This window comes from Peromyscus eremicus, unplaced genomic scaffold (genome assembly GCF_949786415.1).
Source record: "Peromyscus eremicus unplaced genomic scaffold, PerEre_H2_v1 PerEre#2#chrX_unloc_1, whole genome shotgun sequence".
Lineage (NCBI taxonomy): Eukaryota > Metazoa > Chordata > Mammalia > Rodentia > Cricetidae > Peromyscus > Peromyscus eremicus.
This window is the reverse complement of record NW_026734288.1, coordinates 5640279-5661273: the sequence shown is the minus strand read 5'-3', so window position 1 is coordinate 5661273 and position 20995 is coordinate 5640279. Positions and strand designations below refer to the sequence as shown.

At 37.5% G+C, this 20995-nt stretch overlaps 1 protein-coding gene across 1 annotated transcript in view; it reads right to left on the bottom strand.

Moving 5' to 3' along the window:
* LOC131900948 (zinc finger protein 431-like) overlaps positions 1 to 20995 on the bottom strand; it is a 66082-nt gene that overhangs the window by 21579 nt on the left and 23508 nt on the right. The window contains exons 2-4 of the mRNA XM_059252257.1: positions 8676 to 8802; positions 8411 to 8471; positions 5865 to 7257 (exon numbers count right to left, since the gene is read on the bottom strand). Of these exons, the coding sequence (XP_059108240.1) occupies positions 5865 to 7257; positions 8411 to 8471; positions 8676 to 8802 (1581 nt within the window). The remainder of the gene's footprint in view (positions 1 to 5864; positions 7258 to 8410; positions 8472 to 8675; positions 8803 to 20995) is intronic.

Below are 20995 nucleotides of genomic sequence, written 5' to 3'. Positions count from 1 at the left end.
TGATAAGGTGAGAGAATCTAATAGGACAATGGGTGAGGCCACAAATGGTGAATGAGCATTTGACCCTGGAGGGACACATAACCAGCATTCTCCAAAGCTGTCAGGCTGAGCATCATTTCACAACTGATATGTGGTAGTTACGGTCTGAAAAAAGAGATGATGTGACAAGGAGGTTTGAATAAACATCCTCAAATAAGGGTGACATTCTGGATGTGAGAGGCTTTCAGATGCTTTGGAAATATAGAAGCAGTCTATCTATTCCTAGGGGTTGAGAGAGTAGGATATATTTTGAGTGTTACCAATGGTTTCCACTATGGGATGTCTCAGCAAGGATCGTCTGTTACATACCCCTCCCCTTGCTAAATCTACTATGTGACATCCCAGCATGGCTCTTCTGTACACCAGTGAATGAAGATCTTCACATCCCAAATTCTTTTGAGATATTTATTTGGGAAGGATGAGTCCAGGAGCGCATCTGCCTCTACCAGGAAGGAGACAACAGCTCACAACTGTTTATGTAGGCTATCCTGTGGGCAGAGTCAAACCGTGATTGGTTAATTTTTTTGTTTTTTGTATTTTTTGTTTGTTTGTTTTTTCTGCCTAGGGATTGGCCAATTATGTAGGCTAAGGACAGAGATGGCCTTGATTCCAGGGACAAACTGTATTTTTTTCCTCTGGCCTTTCTTGGCTTTTTGACACTAAATCTAAGACCAGTGTTCATTTCTTTCACTGACTCTGATTCTAAGGAACAAGAGTGTTGTTTTGGCACTAGATTCAGAGTCAAGACTTATTTCTTTGGTTCATTTCTCTGGCTCAGCTCCCAAACATAGGCTGTGTTTCTTTCCCTCTTCCTGGGCCCTAGTACCAAAATTCTATTGTCCTACTCTGTGATTGGTTAGTTTCACAAGTCACTTCGCCAGGGGCAGAGATGGCTCTGATTTGAGCCAAACTGTGATTCTTTCACTGGCCATATCTGAACCATCTTATCCAAGTTCTGGGCTCAAGTGTCAGGGTGGATTTCTTTAGTCAATCCCTTTCCCTTACAGTTTTGACAAAACAATAATCAGTAGTACATCATCTACCCTTAGAATTGTACTCAAGAGACTGACACACAAGGATCATGAATTCTAATGTATTGATGAGTAATTACTGACATTCAAGCCAGGCTGGATAAGAAATATTTCAAGCGCATTTGTGAATATTAAATATTAAAAATACAACCATGAATATTAAATATTAAAAATACAACCAATAACAAAAATCTATCACCCTTTCATGAACACCCTTTCTTGTAAAATGTGATCACATACTGCCTGACAGTTAAATAAAAATGAACCACTTAGATAACAGCCATACCATTCTATACAAGGCAGCAGATAAATACTTCTGAATAAGTGAAAGTGCAAAAGAAGATGAACAAAAGCCGCAAAAGGAATATAAGGACCACAAAATAAACTTTACTAATTGAATTTGCCACACATATCCCACACTTCAATACTTTTCACATGTTGCAAAACAGAAACCACAATGGGATCTTCACATTAGTCTTTAGTGAACTTGGTTAATAAATTACTTACTTCAAATCTACAATAAAAAGACTTCAAACAAGTTTTTTTTTCCTTGAAATTGAAAACTGTGTTGTCTAAACTCTTAACCAAATTGTTACATAAATAGGGTTTTCTTTTTTTATGAGTACCTATCTATTTCCTGACAACAAGATGATATAAAAACTTTAAAACATTGACAGTTATAGAGATATGACCAAGCCATTAATACAAGTTCATTTCCTGGACTAAGATCTGGTTCTCAAAGATGTTGAGTAATTCCTGCTACAAAAATCTCCAAGGGTCTAACCTTCTTGGAAACCAGAATGCACATACATATACCCAGAGGAAGTCACACACACACACATAGCATAATTAAAATAAAAACAAATCTTTAAACTAATTTTCAATTATAAATTTTTTTCTATTATAATTCTGTTAACATGGGTTTTGAGGCATTTAAAGGATTACAGCCTTTTTCTCCTTCATGAATTGGTCCATGTAAGAGAAAGCATGCATATAGGCTTGAAGTTGGAGTAATGTATCATTTTCAGATTTAAAAAATGGTACCCTGCTAGAAGAAATCAATTTTGAGGGTTGGCCTGAGCATTAACATCTGCACACCATTTCCAATTTACAGTTTTTGCTTTATGCTGCAGGCCGGGTAGTGGTGGTACACACCTTTAATCCCAGCACTTGGGAGATAGAGTCAGGTGCATCTTTGTGACTTCAAGGTCAGCCTGGTCTACAGAGCAAGATCCAGGAAAGGCACCGAGCTACACAGAGAAACTCTGTCTCGAAAAACCAAAAAAAAATGTGGTAGCTTGAGTTTTCCTGACTGGCCCACAGTCAGGACAAATCTCTCTCACCTGCCAGTCGCATAGCCACTCAGCCACTCAGACCCAACCAAGTAAACACAGAGATTTATATTGTTTACAAACTGTATGGCCGTGGCAGGCTTCTGGCTAACTGTTCTTATAGCTTAAATTAATCCATTTCCATTAATTTATACCTTGCCAACTAGCTCGTGGCTTACCGGCATCTTCACATGCTGTTTATCATGGTGGTGGCTGGCAGTGTCTCTGACTCAGCCTTCCACTTTCCAGCTTTATTCTCCTCCTTGTTCCACCTATATTTCCTGCCTAGCCACTGGCAAATCAGTGTTTTATTTATTGACAAATCAGAGCAAAACATTGCCATATAAAACATCCCATAGCACTTCCCCCCCCCTTTTTTTTTTCAAAAAGGAAGGTTTTAACCTCAACAAAGTAAAATTACATATAATTTTGGAATTTGGGCATAGCTTCTCTTACTACTTCCTGCTGGAGGGGGGCGCTGTATCTTATGGGGACACAAAGAAAATTTTAGGATTATGGAATAGTCCATGAGGCTGTATTGTCTAAGCCAGTTGACTTCAAACTACTCTGGATGTTGGATCATCATGGCCATGGTGTCATTGGAGACCTTTCAGGGGGTCTTGGCTGGTCAAACCTGATGAATCTTAGTCTGGAACAAATCCATAGCCTCTGGCTTTCTGTGGGAACAAAAGCAGAGTCTCCTTTCCAAAGCAACACATCCTTACATCCAAATTTTGAAGTCAAGGTATCTTTAAAATATACATATTGGTTTAACTCAACATCTTTTACGATCAAATGTTTTTCTGCAGTTAAAAATCTCAAAGACAACACAATCCAGATTCTCTGTGTAATATTCATCTTTACATGGCTTATTTTTTATATTAATTTTACTGTCTCTTTAAAGACTTTATTTTTTAAAACTGTGTATTTGTTTATATAACTGTATATATCACCTTTTTTGTCTCTTTCAAGCCTACATATATTTTACACACATTGTAAACTATTACATCTGAATCTGTCTTATTGTGGATCTATTTCTTTATACTGCAGCATTTGTAAGACTGAAAAGGGGCTATGGCTGCTGGAACTGCCCACCTCAGCTTCCCAACATGGTGGTGGTAGTTTACCGCCAGCTCTGGGAGCTATCCGTGGGTCTATACTTTTATCCAAGCAGCATGTAGCCCAGAAACCTCATTTTTTGTTTTGTACTAGCAAAGGCTAAATCTACCATGCAGCTTAATGTGCCACTTGCAGAGGCCTCATTCCCACCATACAGCGGCAGGTCGAGCACTCACGCTAGGAACCCGCCAGTAGCTCAAACCTGCATGCTGAACCTCATTTGAGAGAGAAAATTAGGAAGCTGTTTTTAGCTCCATTTTAGAATCTTTTCTCAGGTTTTAGGTGGAAATTCTTGCCAACACTTGGGCACCATTTGTAGCTAGAGTTTTCCTGCCTGGCTCACAGTCAGGACAAATCTCTCTCACCTGCCAGTCCCACAGCCGCTCAGACCCAACCAAGTAAACACAGAGACTTATATTGCTTACAAACTATATGGCCATGGCAGACTTCTTGCTAACTGTTCTTACAGCTTAAGTTAATCCATTTCCATTAATCTATACCTTGCCACGTAGCTCGTGGCTTGCCCGCATCTTCACATGCTGTTTGTCATGGTGGCAGCTGGCAGTGTCTCTGACTCAGCCTTGAACTTCCCAGCTTTATTTTCCTCCTTGTCCCACCTATACTTCCTGCCTAGCCACTGACCAATCAGTGTTTTATTTATTGACCAATCAGAGCAACACATTTTGCATACAGAACATCCCACAGCAGAATGTGAATTCTTAGCTGTCTGCTTTAGCTGCCATGTCTGATACTTGTTTCAATGCGACTTTTTATGGAGTTCATGTATTGCTCTGGAACCAAGGGCCAAATTAAACCCTTTTCTAAGTTCACATAGATATCATCCATTTTCAAAGCAACAAAAAAGCAATGATACACATCTATGAAATTTTACAAAATTTATTATTTCATGTATTTGAAGAGAAGTGTCTTCTAGAAGTATGTAGGTCAGTTAGCCTTCAAAAACAGATACTCAAAAAGATCAAAAGTGATGGGCATGGTAGGGCATGCCTTTAATCTCAGTACTCAGGAGTCAGAGGCAAGTGGATCTCCATCAGTTTGAGGCCAGCCTGCTCTACAAAGTGAGTTCCAGGACAGCCAGGGATATGTAAAGACCCTGTCTCAGTTACCTTATCATTTAAATTTATAGGCCTTTTGTCTATATTAGTTGACATGTGTAAACAAAATAAGAAGAGACATAATAATGCTTGAACAGATTGTTGATACAGTTTAGATTTTTTCCAAAATAATTAATTTTGTGTAATTGAATGTAAGTATGTGGCCTGAAATCATAACAATTCATATATATTCAGATTTCCTTTGGTATGAGTTTTTTTCAGATCCTCAAAGTCTAATGTTATATTCAAAGACTTTAAGAGACCAATTACACACTAGAAATTTTACAGTTATAGGGTTGCTCTGTGTTGTGAGTAGGCATTACCACATTGATTACATTCATAGGGTTTTTCTGCAGTATGTGTCCTTTAATATACTTGAAGATGACTGAGCTGTGCTAAGGCTTTACCACACTGTTTACATTCATAGGGTTTCTCTCAATTATGTGTTCTTTCATTAAATTGAAGAGCACTATGATGAACAAAGGCTTTACCACAGTGATCACAATTGTATGGTTTCACTCCATTACGTGTTATAGTATACCTTTGAAAATGAGTGTGATGAGCAAAGGCTCGCAGAACACTGATTACATTCATAGGGTTTCTCTCCAGTATGTGTAATTTCATGTCTTCAAAGATGACAGTGCTCTGCAAAGACTTATTCCCACTGATTACATTCATAGGGTTTCTCTCCAGTATGTTCTTTTATGCCTTTGAAGATCACTATGACATTCAAAGGCTTTACCACATTGTTTGTATTCATATGTATTCTTTCATGCAATTAAAGAGCACTGTTTTGAGCAAAGACTTTACCACACTGATTACATTCATAGGGTTTCTCTCCAGTATGTGTTCTTGTATGTACTTGAAGATGACTGGGTTGTGCTAAGGGTTTAGTACATTGTTTACATTCATAGAGTTTCTGTCCCGTATGTGTTCTTTCATGCAATTGCAGAGCATTGTGTTGAGCATAGGCTTTAGCACACTGATTACATTCATAGGGTTTCTCTCCAGGATGTATTCTTTCATGCAGTTGAAGAGCACTGTGTCAAGCAAAGGTTTTACCACACTGATTACATTCATAGAGTATCTCTCCTGTATGTGTTGTTTTATGTACTTGAAGATTATGGGGCTGTGCAAAGGCTTTATCACACTGATTACATTCATAAGGTTTCTCTCCAGTATGTATTCTTTTATGCCTTTGAAGATGACTATGACATGCAAAACTTTACCACATTGTTTTCATTCATAGTTTTTTCTCCCATATGTATTCTTTCATGCAAATGAAGAGCACTATGATGAGCAAAGTCTTTCCCACAGTGATTAGATTCATAGGGTTTCTCTCCTGTATGTTTTCTTTTATGTACTTGAAGATAATCAGGCTGTGCAAAGGCTTTACCACATTGATTACATTCATAGGGCTTCTCTCCAGTATGTGTTCTTTCATGCCTTTGAAGAGCACTGTTTTTAGCAAAGGCTTTACCACACTGATTACATTCATAGGGTTTCTCTCTTGTATGTGTTCTCTTATGTACTTGAAGATGACTGGGCTGTACAAAGGCTTTACCACATTGTTTACATTCATAGGGTTTCTCTCCTGTATGTATTCTTTCATGCAATTTAAGAGCACTGTGTCCAGGAAAGGCTTTACCACACTGATTACATTCATAAGGTTTCTCACCAGTATGTGTTCTTTCATGCAATTGAAGAGCACTGTGTTGAGCAAAGGCTTTACCACACTGATAACATCCATATGGTTTCTCTCCAGTATGTGTTCTTTTATGTACTTGAAGATGACTGGGCTGTACAAAGGCTTTACCACACTGATTACATTCATAGGGTTTCTCTCCCGTATGTGTTCTTTTATGCAATTGAAGATTACTATGATGAGCAAAGGCTTTACTACACTGATTGCATTCATAGGGTTTCTCACCAGTATGTGTTCTTTTATGCCTTTGAAGAGCACTGTGTTGAGCAAAGGCTTTACCACACTGATTACATTCATAGGGTTTCTCTCCTGTATGTGTTCTTTCATGCAATTGAAGATTACTATGACGAGAAAAAGCTTTACTACACTGATTACATTCATAGGGTTTCTCTCCAGTATGTGTTCTTTCATGCCTTTGAAGAGCACTGTGTTGAGCAAAGGCTTTACCACACTGATTACATACATGGGGTTTCTCTCCAGTATGTGTTCTTTCATGCCTTTGAAGAGCACTGTTTTGAGCAAAGGCTTTTCCACACAGATTACATTCATAGGGTTTCTCTCCATTATGTGTTCTTTTATGTACTTCAAGATGACTGGAATGTGTGAAGGCTTTACCACATTGTTTACATTCATAGGATTTCTCTCCAAGGTGTGTTCTTCTATGCAACTGAAGAACTTTCCAATGAGCAAAGGCTTTGCCACATTGACTACATTCATAAAGTCTTTTAACGGTATGTGTAGTTTCATGCCTTTGAAGATGACAGTGTTGTGCAAAGGTTTTACCATATTGAGTATATTCATAGGATTTCTCTCCAGGATGTGTTTTTTCATGCCTTTGAGGATGATTATGACATACAAAGGCTTTACAACAATCAGTATAGTCATGTGATTTCTCTGAAGTATGACTTTTTTCATGCCTGCAAGAATAATTGAAACATTTAAAAGCTTTACTACATTCATTATATTGTTGAGTCTTTACATCTGCATGAATTAATTTTACAATTTGGTCTAAACATAAAGAGAACTGTGATCTTAAGGTTTTAACAAGTTGTTTACACTCATGTTGTTCCCCTGCATTAAGGTTGACTTTGTATATTTCAACATGCCTGTGATGGTAAGAGCCTTTATTACCTGGCTCATATTTATGGCATCATTTTTCTCTGAGGTTTTTCACATATTTGAAGAGAAATGGGAGAATTTGGACATTTACCTCAGTTATTCCATTGATAAATTTTCTATACTGTGAGTCATGCTACATTTTCAAATTTGACCAGGACAAAGAGAAGCATTTACACAGTCCTAGAACTCATGGGGCTTTTCTGAGGTGTGTTTGTTGATCTATTCTGAATGAAGCTGGAAAACAAATTTTTTGTAAACTTGAATCACATTCAACAATTTACTCAACATGGGACTACTACGTATTTTCTAATTGTTCTGAGATTGAGAGATGTAAACTGCTTCTCTCCAAATCCTTATGTTAATAGAGCTGGTATCCAGAGTGACATATAATATAACTATTAATGAAAGAATAAAAACAAGAATATTTCCACATTTCATTTACAGTTGGACTTTCTGTTCCTCATTGATATATGGTATAGGGAATAGTGTTTCTCTACAACAACCTCTCCCCTTTAACTTTTGACTCTAACTACCCATCTAACTAAAATTAGCAAAGACAGAACAACCATATGAGTAAATATACTATGGACTATTTGGTTATTACAAGGTTGTGTATATATTCTTATCACATATTCAATGAGTATATCTTTTGTAATATGAATACTATGAAACTAAACAGATTGTCAGTTGTACAGCATAGCTGTGATAAAGCTATTATTCCAATGGTATTTTCTTCTAAGACATTTATTTTTTGTCAGCCTTCTTAAAAGAATCAATTACAAACACAATTCACTTACCTGCTATTGAGGTAAATGTGTTTATGAGCATTTAATGATCATTGATGCATTTTAAGCTGTGATTGTTTACATTGCTTCATTTCTTTAAAACTTCCAGATATATATATATATATGCACAGAGGCCCATTTCTATCAGCTTTTACAAGAAAATTACCTTGCATGATTTTGAGAACTTTGACAATGTTCTTCAACTTCAAAACGTTGCCAATTGTAGCCTAAAATATAGGAGAAGAAAAAAATGTATGAAATATTACAGGAAACTGAAAATTTTACTTTACTATCTTCACTGATCCTTACAATCAACTGTGATTTATTCACCTCACACTTCCTCATTCTCAATCAGAATTGCAGAAGAGCATCAACAACCAAGAAACTATTGTCCCCTTATTTAAAATGTGAAGGAAAATTTATAGTATTACCTATAGCTGTGAGGTTCATATAGGTCTCCATCATCACATCTTTGTAGAGATTCTTCTGTGAAGGATCCATCAATGCCCACTCTTCCTGAGTGATATCGACATGCACATCATTATATGTCACTGCATTCTAAAATATGCCATATATAAATATGCCATCCATATGTATAAAACAAAAACCATGATACAACATTGTAAATGTGTGCTTCTTTGACAAATAGCCACATAATTCTGATGACTGCAACATGTATTCTATACCTCACACATTATGATGAACTCATCTAATGATTTCACAAAGAAACTGAATAGGAGGATTACTTCTATTATTTCTGAATGCTTTGAATCGGACAGCATCTTGCAAGAGAAAAGCCTATTAACTGAGATAGAGATACAAGCAAACACTTCAACAGTACTGAGCACACATCAGAGAAATTGCATGAACCATTACTAACTACAAAGAAGTTTTGTAAGCTGGATGTATTGGCTCATGCCTTTAATCCCACAACTTAGAAGGTAGAGGCAGGTATATGTGTTTCTGAGTTGAAAGTTAGCCTAGTCTATGTAATCAGTTATAGGACAGAAAGAAGTAAATATTAAGAACCCATCTGCACTGTAAACTTTCATCAACAAACAAAAAGATAAGATGAACTCAGAGATTGTTTTACTGAAGTTTCTACAGAGTTAAGCATTTACTCTAGTTCTGTATTCATCTTCCAGAAATCTGAATTGTTCCAGTTTAAACTGTACTTGTATAAATAAAAAATTGACCACACGCTTGGTCACAAAACACATCTCAACAGATACAAAAATTTTGGAATAACCTCCTGAATCTTTTTGGACCATCATGCTTCAAAGTTAGATTTCAACAACAACAAAAATTATAGAAAGTCTATAATCTCATGGAAACTGAATAATGCCCATGTGAAACACCAATGGGTCAAGGAAGAAATAAAGTAAGAAATTAAAGATTTCCTAGAATTCAATGAAAATGAAAGTACAACATACCCAAATTATGGGACACTATGAAAGCAGTGCTAAGAAATTTCATCACTCTGAATGCACACATGAAGAAGATGGAGAAATATACCAATTACTTAACAGCACAACTGAAATCTCTAGAACAAAAAGAAACAAACTCACCCAGGAGAAATAGATGCCAGAAAAAAATCAAATTGAGGGATGAAATCAATGAAATAGAAACCAAGAGATCAATACAAAAAAATCAATGAAACAAAAAGTTGGATCTTTGAAAAAATCAACACGATAGACAAACTCCTAACCAAAATAACCAAAAGGCAAAGAGAGAGCACCCACATTTACAAAATCAGAAATGAAAAGGGAGACATAAAAACAGACAACAAAGAAATCCAGAGAATCATCTGGTCATACTTCAAAAACCTATACTCCACAAAATCTGGATAGGTACCACAACCCAAAGCTAAATCAAGACCAGATAAACTTAAAAAGATCAATAACCCCTAAATAAATAGAAATAGTCATCAAAATCTCCCAACCAAAAAAAAAAAAAAATCCCAGGACCAAATGGTTTCAGTGCAGAATTTTACCAGACTTTCAAAGAAGTACTAATTCCAATACTCTTCAAACTGTTCCACACAATAAAAACAGAAGAAACATTACCAAACTCTTTTTATGAGGCTACAATTACCCTGATAGCCAAACCACACAAAGGTACAACAAAGAAAGAGAATTACATACCAATCTCCCTCATGAACATTGATGCAAAATTACTCAACAAAATATTGGCAAACTGAATCCAAAAACACATTAAAAAATTATCCACCATGACCTAGTAGGCTTCATCCCAGGGATGCAAGGATGGTTCAACATACAAAAATCTGTCAATGTAATACACCATATAAACAAACTAAAAGAAAAAAAAACACATGTTCATCTCATTAGATGCTGAAAAAGCCTTTGACAATATCTAACACCTCTTCATGATAAAGGTCTTAGAGAGATCAGGAATACAAGGAACATTCCTAAACATAATAAAGGCAATTTACAGCAAGCCAACAGCTACCATCAAACTAAACGGGGAGAAATTCAAAACAATTCTACTAAAATCAGGAACAAGACAAGGTTGTCCACTCTCTCCATATTTTATTCAATATAGTACCTGAAGTTCTAGATAGAGCAATAAGACAACAAAAGAAGATCAAAGGGATACAAATTGAAAAGGAAGAAGTCAAACTTTCACTATTTGCAGATGATATGAAAGTATATATAATTGACCCAAACATTCTACCAGGAAACTCCTAGAGCTTATAAACTCCTTCAGAAAAGTGACAGAATACAAAATCAACTAAAAAAATCAATATCCCTCCTATACACAAATGATAAAAGGGCTGAGAAAGAAGTCAGAGAAACATCATTCTTTACAATAGCCACAAATAATATAAAATACCTTGGGATAACACTAACTAAACAAGTGAAGGACCTTTTTTGAAAAGAACTTCAAATCTCTAAAGAAAGAAATTGAAGAAGAAATCAGAAAATGGACGTATCTCCCATGCTCTTGGATAGGTAGGATTAACATAGTAAAAATGGCAATCTTATCAAAAGCAATCTACAGATTCAATGCAATCCCCATTAATATACCAACACAATTCTTCACAGACTTTGAAAGAAAAATACTAAACTTCATATGGACAAACAAAAGATCCAGGATAGCTAAAAAAAATCCTGTATAAAAGCAACCTCTAGAGGCATCACTGTCCCTAACTTCAAGCTCTGATATAGAGCTACAGTAATAAAAACAGTTTGGTATTGGTATAAAAACTGGCATACAGACCAATGGAATCAAATTGAAAACACTGACATTAATCCATGCACATATGAACACCTGATTTTTTACAAAGAAGCCAAAACTATACAATGGAAAAAAAGAAAGTATCTTCAACAAATGGTGCTGGCATAACTGGATGTCAAAATGTAAAAGATTACAAATAGATCCATATCTGTCTCCATGCACAAAACAAAAGTCCATGGGGATCAAAGACCTCAAAATAAACCCAGTTACACTAAACTTAACAGAAGAGAAAGTAGGAAGTACACTTGAACACATTGACAGAGGAGATTACTTCCTAAATATAACACCAGCAACACAGACACTGAGCATAACAATTAATAAATGAGACCTCTTGAAACTGAGAAGCTTTTGTAGGGCAAAAGACATGGTCAATAAGACAAAAAGACAGCATAGAGAATGGGAAAAGACCTTCATCAACCCCACATCTGACAGAGGACTGTTCTACAAAGTATATAAAGAACTCAAGAAACTACACATCAAAATACTGAACAACCCAGTTAAAAAATGGCCTAGAGAGCAAAACAGAGAATTCTCAAAAGAAGAATCACAAATGGTTGAAAGATATTTCAATAAATGCTCAACCTCCTTAATGATCAGAGAAATGCACATCAAAACCACTCTGAGATACTACCTTATACCTGTCAAAATGGCAATGATCAAAACCACAAATGACAGTCAATGTTGGTGAGGATGCAGACCAAAGGGAACACTCCTCCACTGTTGGTGGGAGTGCAAGCTTGTACAACCACTGTGGAAAACAGTATGGTGGTTTCTCAGAAAATTGGGAATCGATCTACCTCAAGACCCAGATATACCACTCTTGGGCATAAACCAAAGAATGCTCAATCATACCACAAAGATACATGCTCAACTATGTTCAAAGCAGAAGCTGGAAACAATGTAGATGCCTATCAACTGAAGAATGGATTAAGAAAATGTGATATATATACACAATGAAGTACTACTCCTCAGAGGAAAAAAAATGACAGCATGAAATTTGCAGGCAAATGGATGGAACTAGAAAATATCATTCTGAGTGAGGTAACCCAAACTCAGAAGGAGAAACATGGTATGTACTCACTCATAAGAGGATTCTAGATATAAAGCAAAGAACAATCAGACGGCAACCCACAGAACCAGAGAGGCTCTATAGCATCAGGGACTCTAGGATGACTGTGACTTAAAATAAGTTTTGATCTTACTCAATTACTGGGCAAGCCTAAATGAAACATTTCACTCTTAGGATAAGACTTTATACTGTATCAAGCTGATAATAGAAAAATAAATAAATATATATGTATTTATTTATATATATAATTTATATATTATTTACCTATATATAAATAATATATATTATATAAATACATATGTATATTATTTATTTATTTTTCTATTATCAGTCTACCAAACTACATTAGCACTGAATAGCAATAGCTTCTATTGTATGTGATTTTGAGAAAGTCTATAATGTTGGTAAAGGCATTGTAGAACAAGAAGGAAGCTGGCTGATTAATTTTAACCACAAGACAGTATACAGAACAAACAGGAAATGTGCTGAAACTATAGAGATGCATATTACACTCCTAGTGAAAAATTTTATCCAGAAAGGCTCCTCCTACTAAAGGTTTCAAAACAATAGAAAGAAATAACCAAGGAGAAACATGTGTCCAAATACAGTATCTTATCTGGGAGGGTTTTTAATCAATTACATTTTGACCCAAGTCATTAAGGCTTACGGTCATTCATGAAGAAAATGCATTTAGTTACTTCAGTGATCCTCATAGTCTGCAACAGCTCTGACACTGTTCAAATGTCCAAAGTCTCTCCTGACACTCATGATGATCTCTTGACAGTGACATCTTGTAAAATTAGTAGAGTTACATCTTTTTTTTTTTTTTTGGTTTTTCGAGACAGGGTTTCTCTGTGTAGCTTTGTGCCTCTCCTGGAACTCACTTGGTAGCCCAGGCTGGCCTCAAACTCACAGAGATTCGCCTGGCTCTGCCTCCTGAGTACTGGGATTAAAGGCGTGTGCCACCACCGCCTGGCATGTTACATCTTTTAAACATACAATGATACATAGTCCCATTCACATTCCAAAACAGTGAAATGGAGACACAGTGAGGGAAGGTTGAACCAAGGAAAGACTGAAGCACCACAAGACAAACAACAAATCCTGTATCTCTGTCTCAGATGCAAGGGACTTCAGTTCCAAAGGGCTTAGATGGCCCTTTCCCTGCAACTTCCCATACATCTCTCTCTCTCTCTCTCTCTCTCTCTCTCTCTCTCTCTCTCTCTCTCTCTGGTTACTTCTACTCCCCATATGCAGCTAAGTCTACATGGAAGATGTCTCATAGCTGAGGTATCTATACATCTTGTGGTCACAAAATGTAACCCAGGTGTGTGGAATACTATTTTAAGATGTGTTGTATTTGTGTATGCTGTGGAACATTTGTTTTAATGATGCAAAGATGTTTTGCATTTTTTATGTTGCATTTGTTTAACTCTGTGAAGCTGTGTGCATTGCCTTTCTAAAATACTTGATTGGTCTAATGAAAAGCTGAATGGGCAATAGCTCAGCAGGAAAGGATAGGCAAGGATGGCTGTCAGAGATAATAAATGGGAGAAAAAAATCTGCATAGAAAAAAGGAAGAAGCAGCAAAAAAAAATAAAGAGAAGACACCAGGAGCGATCTACTCACCTACACAGCAAGCAATAGAATAAGAAGTAAAGAAAGCTAAACAGAATAGAGAAAGATAAACGCCAAAAGGTATATGGGATAATTTAAGGTGAGAAAAGCTGGCTAGAAACAAGCCAAGTTAAGGCCAGGCAATTATAAGAAAGAATAAGCCTCTATGGGTGTGATTTATTTTAGAACTAGGTAGCTGGACACCAAAAGAGTAATGAGTTTAAAAAGAATAAAAAACATCAAGCCTCATTGTCACAACTTTATGAAGTGAACCCTCCCAATATCCTCACTTGGTTTCTGTCTCTGCCAATCATAGATTCCTCCAAAAATGCTGAACTGTAACCAGAGGCTAAAAATCCATGACATTAAATATTGATTCTCTCTTGTTTCCAGGACTAGCAGATGATTGGGGATCCTGCAAAGTTTGACTTCTTGATTGGGATGGACATTAACATGCTTGGACCACAGGTGAAGCCTGTTTTGTATGAAGCTGCTTGCTGGGACTAGAAACCACTTTGCTTACTCATTTCATAACTTGAAGCAATAGGTAAATAGAGCATTAAACTTAGGGCACCTTCCATTACCCTTCATGCTTCCATTATCTGTATAATGGTGATAAAGTCTTTGAAAACCCTTGCCTGTTTCAACACTTCACTGCCCTCTGAAACTACCTTCTCATTTTCAATTGTTTCTGCCTCTCTTGTTTTCTTCCACTGTTAACCTGAATGAGTCTATAAAAACACTCCAACATATTCAATATTCCATTTAAGAAACTAGCACATTATTTTTTAATTCTGCATTAATAAATATCCTGGGCATTGACAGAATAAGAAATGATTTGGAGCCAAAATATGACACAAGTGACTCTTAGCCTAATTTTTACTGAGTCATTTTGACTGAAATTCAATAGCCTCAATCTCCATTTTCAGCCATTACTCTTAACATTCCCATATTCCTAGTCATACACAATGGACCAATAATGTTCTGTGTGTAACTTTCTATGGTGTTTGCCAACTAAGGTCCTGATATCTTCCACATTCTTCCAAAAGACAACATTCTCAGGTTCTACCTAGCAACAAAATCACTGTTGGTGTTACATATTTTGTTCTAACTTTCTTTTATCTTGCTACGATTAAAGCCTCTAATCAAAGACATATCAGGCAATGAATGGGTTTATTTGGCTGATTGTGTCAGATCACACTCCATCACCTTGAGAGATGAGGATAAAAACCCATGCTAAAAATTGAAGGCAAAACCCACAGGCAAAGATTGCTTTCCGGTGTTCTCTCTTGGCAGTAACTGTCTCATGCTCAGTTGGCTCCCTTTTCTAGCCCAGGCCCACTTTATTAGGGTTATTGTCACTGTAAGGAACATGTAAGACGTAGGGTGAACTGGAGTGATAAGCAATAGAATGACTTAAGTAAACCACAAATGGAGTAGGGATGAGCTATAATCTATGTGTGGAAGTTGGGATAAGACTAGAAACCTTGCCAGAAAGAGATATAAAATGAAGCCTCAGACCTGATCAACAGATCTCATCAGACCCTTGCATGAGATGTGAGATCCTGTCCCCAGTGAAGACATGGCTAACTGGAGGAAGGCTGACCCAAGATCCAAATAACAGATGTGGCGAGTCCGGACCTGTACACCTGGAGAGGTACTCCATTTCCATTTGGAAGACAGGATAAATATTACTTGTAATCTTAATGTGTGAATAAATGAGTGTTATACCATGTCTGAATCAAGAATGATTATTCCTCTCCTGTAACTTGGGTATGTTCTTGCTACAGTCACCCTAGATGGAATAGCCATTCCTGCTACCCTAGGTGGAGGAGCCTTCTCATTTCAATCATCAATCAGCAAAATCTCTCACAGACATAACAGTTTCTGGCTATTATAAATAAAGCCTCTATGAATCTAGTTGAGCAATTGTCCTTGTGGTAGGGTGGAGGACCATCATTTGGGTATATGCCCAAGCTGGGTCTTCATGTAGATTGACTACCCATTTTCAGAGGATTGCATATTTATTTCCCACAGTGGCTGTACAAGTTTGCACTTGTCAAAGCAGTGACTCCCCTGGCTCCATGTCCTTGCCAGCATTAACTATCATTTGTATTATTGATCTTCTCATTCTGGCAGATATAAAATGAAATCTCAAAGAAGTTTTAATATGCATTTCCCTGATGGCTAAGAATGTTGAACATTTCTTCAAGTGTTTCTCAGCAACTTTAGATTCATCTACTGAGAATTCTGTTTAGAGGTATATCCCATTATAAATGGATTATTTAGTTTGATGTTGTCAAGATTCTTTAGTTATTTATTATCCTGAGTGAGTCAAACATGGTATGACAAACATGGTATGTACTCACCTATAAGTAGATATACGGTTTAGCCGGGCGGTGGTGGCACACGCCTTCAATTCCAGCACTCGGGAGGCAGAGCCAGGCGGATCTCTGTGAGTTTGAGGCCAGCCTGGGCTACCAAGAGAGTTCCAGGAAAGGAGCAAAGCTACACAGAGAAACCCTGTCTTGAAAAAGCAAAAAAAAAAAGCAGATATAAGTAGTTCAGTAAAGTACAATCACAGTAATCACAGTTAATCACAGTAAAATTCATAGATGCTGTGGGGCTAAAGAAGAAACAATGGCCCTAGGAGAGATTTGCATCTCTCCCTTGGAAGAGGGAATAGAATAGATATTTTGGGTGCACTGATGGCAAGTTGGGATGGGAACAGGAAGGATCAGGTGAGTAAGGAAGAGACAAATGAGGAGAAGGTAGGGAGAGATAACTGGAATAGGGGAGCTTTTAGCAGGGGTTATGAAAATAGTACAATGTAAACAACCTGGAACCTGGGCTGGGAGATGGCTCAGTGTTTAAGGGCATTGACTGCTCTTCCAGAGGTCCTGAGTTCAATTTCTGGCAACTACATTGTGGCTCACAACCACTTGTAATGAGATCTGGTGCCCTCCTCTGGCCTTCAGGGACACATGTAGGCAGAATACTGTTTAGATAATAAATAAATCTAAAAAAAAAACATCTTGGAACCTATAAGGGTGACCCTAGTTAGGATTCCAAACAATTAAGAATATGGAGGCTGAACTAGCAATTTTCTGTAACTACATAAGGCTCCAGTGATGGAACTGGGACACCAAGACAGCCACAGAACATTCAACTGAAACTTGACCTGCCTATAATGTATGCTGGATCAAGGTGCCAGGCCACCAGCACATGAAATTTTCACAGTCCCTCCATTCCAATTAGTCTCGTCTGTCTTAATTCCCAAAACTTCAATTAGTAAATGCTTAGAAATTACAAAATCACTCCTCCTACTATAATCAAGTTCTGTTTTTTTTTTTAATAATGGTGACTTCAGCAGCTTATTATCTACCCTCTTTTCTGCAGTAGTGTGCACAATATACTATTCCTTCTATTCTGGTCTGAAGGTAGAAACCATGCTCCAAATGCAAGTCCTTTCCTTTTACAACAATGGATATTAAATTGGATGAATCAAATGGGTAGTTTTTAAACCTAGAGGTGGTACAATCATTCAATTTAAGATTTTGCAGCTGTAATATGGAGGACAGCAAGATCACTGACCTGGAGAGCAACACACTGGGACCATGGCCATTTGTGTCAACCTAAGAGAGCTTGTGTCAGAAACATCTTTCTAAAATGATTAAAATGCAAGTGTCCTAGAATCAATATGCCTTCCAAGGGACAAATCACTCTACACAATTAAGAGATTAATATGGAAAAAAATCTCTTTAATGAAAGCATGCATTCATCTCTAGCTAATGCTCAAAGAGGAACCAGCCTAGAAGAGATCTTGCATTCCCCATATTCCATCATCATTGTGACATTTGGATTCAGGCTTCAGATTACACTTTGAGTAATTCAAATTGGGACCAAATACTGCAACTCCACCCACTTAGACAGATGGGAGACTTACACAGCAAAGACATTTCCAAAATTATTTCTTAAGTAACCCAGTGATATGAAACAGTAGGATCGTCTTCAGTGACAGGGTTCTGAGGTGAAGGAGATGAGAAAGAGAGAAAATAAATGAGGTCTTGTACAACCTGTGTCTCATGTCAACTAAGCACCTTTTTTAAAAAAGGATTTATTTATTTATTTATTTATTTATTTATTTATTATGCATCATACAGTATCCTGCCTGCATGTATGCATGCAGGCCAGAAGAGAGAGCACCAGGTCTCATTATAGATAGTTGTGAGCCACTATGTAGTTGCTGGAAATTGAAATCAGGACCTCTGGAAGAGGAGTAGCCAGTGCCCTTAACCTCTAAGCCAATTCTCCAGCCTCAACTAAGCTTCTTAAGAAGAATAGCCGGGCGGTGGTGGCGCACGCCTTTAATCCCAGCACTTGGGAGGCAGAGCCAGGCGGATCTCTGTGAGTTCGAGGCCAGCCTGGGCTACCAAGTGAGTTCCAGGAAAGGCGCAAAGCTACACGGAGAAACCCTGTCTCAAAAAAAAAAAAAAACAAAAAAAAAAAACAAAAAAAAACAAAAAAAAAACAAGAAGAATAGCAACTTGTATACTACTTCCAGGTGGAAAACTGAAGAAAATGGATGACCTTTATGAAGTCAGCAGAAACTATCACACAATGGGATAAATTCATGATCTGAAAAAACCCCACCACAAAGGTCCTAGCCCTAGACCATTACCAGATCTCCAAAGCATATTTCTGGCTTTAGGGAAGGAGCTGTTCTATTGTCAACACATCAGACCCTTAAGGAAAGCTCTCAAAGCCTAGGTCCTAGGTTTTAACTACCTTTACAAGAATTTTCCTCCTTCCTGCCTGAGGGCATAAAGGAAAGCCTTGCTTCATCAGGCAACTCTGTAACACAATAGTGTTTTCCATTTCTTTATTTTTATTTATTTATTTTTCACTATTTATTTATTTATTTATTTATTTATTTATTTATTTTGGTTTTGTGAGACAGAGTTTCTCCATGTAGTTTTTTGTGCCTGTCCTGGATCTTCATCTGTAGTCCAGGGTGGCCTTGAAATCAGAGATTCGCAGGCTCTGCCTCTTGGGTGCTGTGATTAAAGGTGTGCACCACCACCACCCAGCACTACATTTCTTTTTTCTCTTTCTTTATTTTTCTTTTTTCTTTTTTTTTTTTTTTTTTTTTTTTTTTTTTTTTTTTTTTTTTTTTTTTGGTTTTTCAAGAGAGGGTTCCAATGTGTTGCTTTGGAGCCTCTCATGAAACTTACTCTGTAGATCAAGCTGTCCTCAAACACACAGAGATCTACTTGCCTCTGCTTCTCAAGTGAGTGCTGGGATTAAAGGCGTGTACCACCACCACCACAAACCTTGTGTTTTACTTTTCAAACGTTTGTCACTTGGCCATAATGCTCATATGGCAGAACTGTGCCTTTCTAGAGGAATTTTTTTTCAAGGCAGGGTTTCTCAGTGTAGCTTTGCGCCTTTCCTGGAACTCATTCTGTAGCCCAGGCTGGCCTCAAACTCACAGAGATCCACCTGCCTCTGTCTCACTAGAGCTGGGATTAAAGGCATGTGCCATCACTGCCCAGAACTATGCCTTTCTAAAGAAGAAATTGGAATTTTATGGCATGACAGGACTTAAGGTTGGATGTAAACCTGTAATGCCTCAGTGAGCAGCTTGTTAGATATTCTTTGATATAGGATTAGGCATAGTGGCTTGTGGTAAATGGGCAGTGTCTCCTTTGTAATGCTTTGGAGCCAAGTGTCTGAACAATACTGGTGAACAAATGTGTATCCTACTGTCCTAATCTGTAACAGCCCTGGAGAATATACTTATTTTGTGTTTTTTTAAGTAGTCCTCTCTCAGCTAAATTCTATTTTGTGAGACTTACTCTCTCCAAAGAATTAGTGAATCTTTTATATCACTAATTCTACTCTTATATATTACACCTTAGTAGTGGAGTTCTACCTAACACATTAGATGCCTTTTACAACCTCCACAAAATTAATGAAAAAGGATCTTAAACATGAAAGGTAAATTCAAAGTGCTGAATCTCTAGAAGGTACTGGAGAAACTAGGCCTCTTCTAGTTTAAAAACATGCTTTTGTGGAAGTGTCCCCAGACAATGTGACCACACAGCTGCATGACAGGCTTAGAGGCCCAGACATACCTTCTGTGACAGGCTTACTAGCAAGCAACACCTGGAGTCAGAAAAAGAAATAAGCATACACCACCCAGGGATCCACCCAGGGATGAGGAAGCACCTAACATCCCAAACATTCCAAGAATTAGATAAGGTGGCCAAATATCCTTGAATCTAGCACACAACTATTTTTGTTTTTGAGATACCACTAGATAATTGTCAGCCAATCAGGGTCCTGAATTCTATAAATTTCCTCACCCCAACCACTGCTATTATAAAAACCCAATCCCACCTGAGCTCAGGGTTCTCTGCTCTCCCTGCTGTGTGGGACAGACAAAGCCCCGGAGCTTGAAAATAAAGGCTTTTTAATTTCACTTATGGGATACAGCCTCCATAGTGGGTTTTTGGTGGTCCCCACAATCTGGGCATAACTCTTTCAAACAAAAAGAATGTTTAATTTGATTACAAATATCTTTCTACACTCAGCTCCCTGCTCCCCATTCTGTGAGCAGAATCAGCCCACAGAGCAAAGTTATTCAGAGGCCTTCCCTGGGACTAGGAAGATTCATAGACCACATGGGACCTCACATGACAGGGATTTTGGCTGGAGGTTCCCACCCATATCTGGGGAGAGCCCACCCCACTCTCTCTTGCACCTCAAGATCTGCCCCACCCCATCTGGGGACAGCAGCCCCTC